We start from the raw sequence: 7,163 nt of genomic DNA on the forward strand, positions 1-7,163 counted from the left end.
TAATTACGTAGAGTACGTATAAACTTCAGGCACGTACCTCTATAAATGACAAAATCTGAGCCGATGCTGCTAGCATGGCATGCAACAGTACGTTTGGTGGCCATCATCGACGGCCACATGTGCTTTGGATTATTTTATCAACAACGACGTGTTCTCGCCGTCGACGTACCTGGAAAGTAAAATAAATCAGCAGTTAAATAATCTGCTGGGAGCTGTGCTGCGCTAGCTTGCGCGGAGCCGTGAGCACAAGTCTAACCTCAGCTCCTCTTAAAGTTATTTTTATCTCACACTAATTTTAGGAGCAAATAGTATCTTTGGAAGTCTTTATGAGTTGATCTTGTTGCTTTTTTTAATAAATAAAATCTTTATTCCAGGTTACTCTTCTACAATAATTTGGGGGTGGACTATTCATAAAATATCTGTTTGTATTTTATTTGTTTGATATTATAGATGTTGATATAAATTTGGCCAAACATAATTTTTTGCCTTTGCCTTTGAAAATGGTAGTACCTTGTATTTTGGAACGGAGGTTAATTATCTTTTGGATTAATGAGATGCAAATTGTACATTAATATCAAGTATAGTTATTTCCTACTCCCTTCCATCCAAAATAAATGTCATGGTTTTAGTTTAATAGTATGTTCCTTTTCTAGCAGCTATATGTATATGTCAAAGGAAGTACTATATGCAAGGCAAATACTCTATCCGTCCCAAAATGAGTGTCTCAAGCTTAATACAACTTTGTACTAGAGTTAGTACAAAGTTAAGTCACTTATTTTGAGACAGAGGGAGTAGTTCCATAGTGGTGAGAATGGTCTTGGCACCCAACTTCTCCCGCATCTTCTTGCCCTACATGCCTAAACGAAAGGCGATCATGATGGCCTGCGGGGAGATTCCTAGAATGGCATTGCACACTTCACTTAAGCGCTGAATATACCGACATAGGTCTCTCCCGAACGTTGGATCATGACGAGGAGAGCACCGAAGCACTGAATATACACTGAGGCTTGCAAGTGACCTGGAAGTTGCGACAAACTTGTCGCGCAACTCCTTCCGCAAGCTGATAGATGACTGAGGCAGGTTCATGAGCCAAGACTAGGATGTTCCTTCAAGACCAGCGGGAGCCAAATTGCCGTTACCTTCTCCGTTCCACCCGCGTCATGCACAATCGTGGTATAGAGTTGGATATGTCGAAGTGTATATGTGGATTGCCTAGTCCTTTCCATCCGTTCAGACTTTTGGTTGCATTGACTAATGCATGAAGCTTATCATGGTATCAAAGCCTAAGATATTGAGTTCAAGTCCTAACTTTCACAATTTATCCAAAAATTGTTGCTGCCCCCTCTGTCTCCAGGCATAGGCTTCTTGAACCATACGTCTGAGTATATTCATGTGGTGACTTTCCCTGTCACATGTGAGAGAGGGGGTTGGCCCCCCCCCCCCCACAAACTACCCTATTCATGGGTGAAACCCTCAATCCGTCCTCTGACCTAACATATAGGGGGGAAAGTGGGGGGCACGACTGTATGCACGGACAAATGAGGTTTTGGATTGGACACACAAACACAACATCTAGACGCGTCCGCAGATGTATAAAGGGTCAAATTAGCCCAGTCCGATTGTAGATGCTCTAATGCCTTGCACTTTTTCTTTCTTTCTTACCTCCCCCAATAAGACCTTAGCTTCCTTGTTGGTGATGGCCACACCAGTGGGTGATGATCTCATTGTTTCAAGTAATGTTTCTCTTTTTTTTGGTTTATTTTGTTTTGCCCGTTGTCTGCTGTATGTAAGCACTTTGTATTTGCCATGGATTAAGTAATTTAAACCTGGATGTTACATGTGGTAAGAAAATGAAAGAATCAAACAAAGCCTTATAATGAGCGAATTCATTTTCTTTTGTGATCATATAATATACTTCCTCCATCCCAAAATAACTATCATTGATTTAGTACAACTTTGTACTAACTTTGTATTTGTACTAAATCAGTGACACTTATTTTTGGACAGAACGAGTATAACCAATGAAATCTGTTATGACAACTATGCCCTCCGTTCCTAAATATAAGTATTTTTAAATATTTCAATATGAACTACATGCATATATATCTTAAAGTGTAGATTCACTCATTTTGTTCCGTATGTAGTTCATATTGGAATATGGAAAAAGACTTATATTTAGGAACGGAAATAGTAGGTTATTGCTTTAACGTGTACATGGACAATGTTTGATATTTATTACACACTGTAGACTGATGTAGCTCGGCTCCAAATTCAATCATTAACCGAGAACATCCCTAGGGGTAGCTAGCTAGCTAGACCTGATTTGTAAGAACCTCACTTAATTCCTTAGGCATAAACTGGAACACGATGCATGCCAATGACCTAACTTGTATCTGATGGGTTCCTCACTAATGATTGCCAATTATACCGCCGCGCTTTTGATTATGAGATGGAAGCAATTAACAAATGATTAATTGGTTAACAGCAGCAATCGCACACCCCGCCTGTGCTAGCTACTGATCGCCACGGGTGTGAGTGTCTACGTATCGTCGGCTTGTTTATGATTGTGCAGCTTGCTTAGGCAAAGCGTTGGATTAGGAATAATTAAGCTCACTTATGCATGAGAGTGCATGATTACTCTAAACCGGAAGCACTGATGATTAATTGCTTTTTTGTTTTGTTTTAAGCATAGCTTGAGTGATTAAGATCATGTACTGTCGACAATAGTAATTGAGTGTATTTTCTTAGCCTTGGAAGTGTGTTTTTATTACCTTATGCATGAGAGTGCATGATTACTCTAAACCGGAAGCACTGATGATTAATTGCTTTTTTGTTTTGTTTTAAGCATAGCTTGAGTGATTAAGATCATGTACTGTCGACAATAGTAATTGAGTGTATTTTCTTAGCCTTGGAAGTGTGTTTTTATTACCTAGCAATTGACATATTTATGTTTTCCCATTAGTTTTATTAATTATACCTATCATTAATTACAAAGCAATATGCATAGTACATATTACTCGCATGTGCTTTGTCCTTTGCATGATGATATAGGCCGGTAGGGGTCGAGTACATGCATATAAGTTGCTTTTCAAGGAAAAAAGAATATATTTTTTCTTGGGTTAATGTACACACATACATGTATTACTATTCTTTTTTTTTGCAAAATCATGTATTACTATTCTGCAGCAAGGGCACGTTTGGCTAATTATTTTTGCTTATATTTATCAGGTCCGTACATGTGTGTATACATATATACATGTATGTACGTATAAGAAAACATAAGTATACATACGAACTCTTGAGCTAGTACGTACCCAGCAGCAACTATTTGCGAATGGTGATGAGATGAGGAGGCACTGTTGTAGATATTCTTACGAGTAGTGGCAATGTCACCCTCACACTTTTGCTTGTACTGCCAATTAATCCCAGTTTGTCCTTATTTATCTGTTTACCCTCTCTCTCCTCCCTCCCTCCCCTCCGCAACTATTTGCGAATGGTGATGAGATGAGGAGGCACTGTTGTAGATATTCTTACGAGTAGTGGCAATGTCACCCTCACACTTTTGCTTGTACTGCCAATTAATCCCAGTTTGTCCTTATTTATCTGTTTACCCTCTCTCTCCTCCCTCCCTCCCCTCCGTCCCCCACCCTTTTGCAACGCCTCCACATTATTCTTTCAACTATCTGGCTCCCTCACTCAATACTGGCTTGCTTTTCTATTTTCCTGTCTACACACCTCAACTTTCCCTTGCTGCAGTTGTTGTAGGAGGAGAAGCTGTTCTCTATATCTCCCCCCTCTCTCCCACAGATCACTGCTGCCAGAGAGACAGTAGTTAGGCTGTCCTGCCTGATCATGTGCTAGCTCCTCCCCCTACAATTCTTTGATTCACTGCCAAGGAGACAAGAACTAGTCCTCCTGTTTGTTTGCCTGTTTTTCCATTCAAAATTTCTCTCCTCCTTGCCATGCTGTGAAGCTTGTGAATCTTGGAAGAGACGGGCTGCAACAAGGGGAGAGGAAATTTCTCCCAAATATTTTCTTTGCCCGCCTTCGTCAGATCATCAGATCTATATCCTTCTCTCCGCTAGTTGACCCCAAAGAGGTAAGGATGAGCAGGGTCTTTTGCTAGCTCGCTAGCTAGATGCGCCTCAGAGAAATTTGAGAAGAAAGGAAAATTTTGCAGCCTGTCCTTCTCTTGCCACTATTATATTGTTCATGCTTCTTGAGATTTGAGCAAACATCATGCTATTTTTACTTGGAAATCTGTGCTTCTTGTGCCATATCATCATACATGCACGCATATGCTTTCATACAGCTAGTGGATCAGGCTCTACATGCATTTGTTTTCATTGATTTTTTTTAGCAGCCATATGTCAAATCATCCCACTGCTATGAATGAATCTACAGTTTTTCTGTGTGCCTCCTTGTTGTGAAGTTGAAAAAAGAAAGAAAAAGATACACCTATTTTCCCCATTTCTTGCGTCGAGCTCGCAAAGATCAGATCAGAACACCTTAAGCTCCCAAACCCTAATCTCCTTCTACCTTCCCAGAACGATCCTCACTCCAGGACAAACCCTAACCCTAGAACTAGCTAGCATCGGAAGAAACGAATATTTTTCTGGGGAAAATGACTAACCCTTTGACAGCTCTCTTAAATTGGTGTATATACACAGGTCGCTGGCAATGGCATCTCCGTCGAGCACCGGCAACTCCGCCGTCTCCGTGGTGGTCGCAGCTCCGACGACACCGGGGGCCGGGGCGCCGTGCGCTGCGTGCAAGTTCCTGCGGCGCAAGTGCCTCCCTGGTTGCGTGTTCGCGCCCTACTTCCCGCCGGAGGAGCCGCAGAAGTTCGCCAACGTGCACAAGGTGTTCGGCGCCAGCAACGTGACCAAGCTGCTCAACGAGCTGCCGCCGCACCAGCGGGAGGACGCCGTTAGCTCGCTGGCCTACGAGGCGGAGGCGCGGGTCAAGGACCCCGTCTACGGCTGCGTCGGCGCCATCTCCGTGCTCCAGCGCCAGGTCCACCGCCTCCAGAAGGAGCTCGACGCCGCGCACACCGAGCTCCTCCGCTACGCCTGCGGCGAGCTCGGTGGCATCCCCACCGCGCTTCCCGTCGTCACGGCCAGCATCCCCACCGGCAGGCTCTCATCCGCCGCAATGCCGTGCCCCGGGCAGCTCGGCGGCGGCATGTACAGCGGCGGAAGTGGCGGTGGCTTCCGGAGGCTCGGGCTTGTGGACGCGATAGTGCCACAGCCACCTCTTTCTGCCGGTTGCTACTACAATATGCGGAGCAGCAACAACGCTGGAGGCAGCGTCGCCGCTGAGGTGGCGCCCGTGCAGATCCCTTACGCCTCCATGGCGAATTGGGCTGTGAACGCCATTAGCACCATCACCACCACCTCAGGATCAGAGAGCATTGTGATGGATCACAAGGAAGGAGGCGACAGCAGCATGTGAACTGGCGCACCCAACCAACAGTGAGTGGCCCGTTTGAGTAAATTGTTGCACTGTAATCATGCATATGTATATATGCAGCTTCATGTGTTATCTGTGCTACAATCTTGCCTTGTGCAGTGCATGTGGATTACCTCTCCTACTCTCAAGACCGATGGATGTGGAGAATGATATGTGCGCTTTGGCCGGCCTTGACGCTCAAGGAAGGAAGCTTCGGGGAGACTGATGGGATCGAGCTAGCTCATTCCCAGGTTAATTAAGCTAAGAAGCAATCTATCTATGAATCTATCTATATATAGCCAACATGAATTATATATGTCAGTGTCTCCCTTTCTGCATGTTGTGCAAGCCATACTTTGGGTCGACTTTGGAGTTCTATATGTAATCGAATCGAGATCTAGCTTGATCTCTCTTCTTTTCATGATTAATCGATCGGTTCCGCAGGATCCATGCATCAGTCAATCAGTCATTAGTACGCATAGCATGCTTGCTCATGAGAAAAGAACCCACCTTTAGGCGGCCAAATAAACAATGCACTCTCAGCACATAGATTTGTGAAAAGATCATGCTTGCATGCATCAGGGACTGAGGAGTCCTGAGCTAATGTGGGTTAATTGGGGGCTAATTAAAGGCTACATGATCTGCATCTGATATCATATGTCATAGGCACCAGTGGCCTATGCTTGCATATATGCTCCAGATATATCATCTTGAGATGCTTAATAGTAAGGGACGAAGATTAAAACAGTTTTTTATGGAAGGCATCACATCATTTGTTTTGAAGACATTCTTCTCCTTCCATGTTAGTAAACTGTAAAGGCATGTGAAAAGCAGTATTCTCGGCACTATTCTTATAGGTCCCAGATCTTTTTATGGATCTCACTGTTGTGTGCATTGTACATGTATTTATTCGATCATCTAGAGATTTCTCTTTCGCTGGGATTAACTGGGGTTTTCTTTGGGCATTTGATTTGCTACTTTTCATGCTTACGTGTTGCTCTGAGATCAGGTCTGGATCTTTTGGTGTTGAATTTGTTTATTCCTTCACAAGTTTGAATTTTACTATTTGCTTCTTGGTTTTGTGTTGAAATTTGCTCAGTTATTGCTGCTGACCCCCCCCCCCCCCCCCCCCCCCCCCCCCCCCCCCCCCCCCCCAAGGCCCTCCTATAAAAAGCTTAATTAATTAACAGGAGACGCTTCTGCTTAATATAAATTTGAAACAAAGTTTTATGTACAAGAAAAACAAACAATATAGGCTACTAATTAACTCATAGAAAATTTGAACAAGGTTTATGTTCAAGAACAACAAAGAAAGTGCTACATACAAGAAACTAACTAATCACCCCCTTTTACCCTTTGAACCAAATTTTTATGCCCAAAATTTTAGTAATGTACTCCCTCCAGTCCTTTTTACTCCGCGTATAGATTTGTGTCAAGTCAAACTTTGCAAAGTGTGACCAAATTTATATGAAAAATTATTAAGATCTACAATGCCAAATATATATACTATGAAACTAGATTTGATAATGAATCTAACAATATCGGTTTGGTATTGTGAATGTCGATATTTTTTTCTATAAGTTCGGACAAAACTTATATGCAGACTAAAAAGGACTGGAGGGAGTATATATACAAGTGAATTACACTAGGTTCCATCATCCGAACGTGTTATCTTGTATTTACTTTGAAAGAAAAATCCTTATAGATATTCA

At 42.8% G+C, this 7,163-nt stretch overlaps 1 protein-coding gene across 2 annotated transcripts; it reads left to right on the top strand.

The window, feature by feature from the left end:
• Positions 1-3,641: 3,641 nt before the first annotated feature.
• Positions 3,642-5,899, top strand: LOC125547923 (protein LATERAL ORGAN BOUNDARIES-like). Of its 2 annotated transcripts, none has more exons than XM_048711657.1 (3): positions 3,642-4,099; positions 4,644-5,474; positions 5,572-5,899. In XM_048711657.1, exon 2 carries the CDS (start codon positions 4,681-4,683, stop codon positions 5,452-5,454), a length of 774 nt encoding a protein of 257 aa, XP_048567614.1. In that variant the 5' UTR covers positions 3,642-4,099; positions 4,644-4,680; the 3' UTR covers positions 5,455-5,474; positions 5,572-5,899. The 2 variants fall into 2 exon arrangements, with proteins under 2 accessions (XP_048567614.1, XP_048567613.1); XM_048711656.1 differs by having other exon boundaries at positions 4,671-5,474.
• Positions 5,900-7,163: the final 1,264 nt, after the last annotated feature.

Source organism: Triticum urartu, chromosome 3, assembly GCF_003073215.2.
Source record: "Triticum urartu cultivar G1812 chromosome 3, Tu2.1, whole genome shotgun sequence".
Lineage (NCBI taxonomy): Eukaryota > Viridiplantae > Streptophyta > Magnoliopsida > Poales > Poaceae > Triticum > Triticum urartu.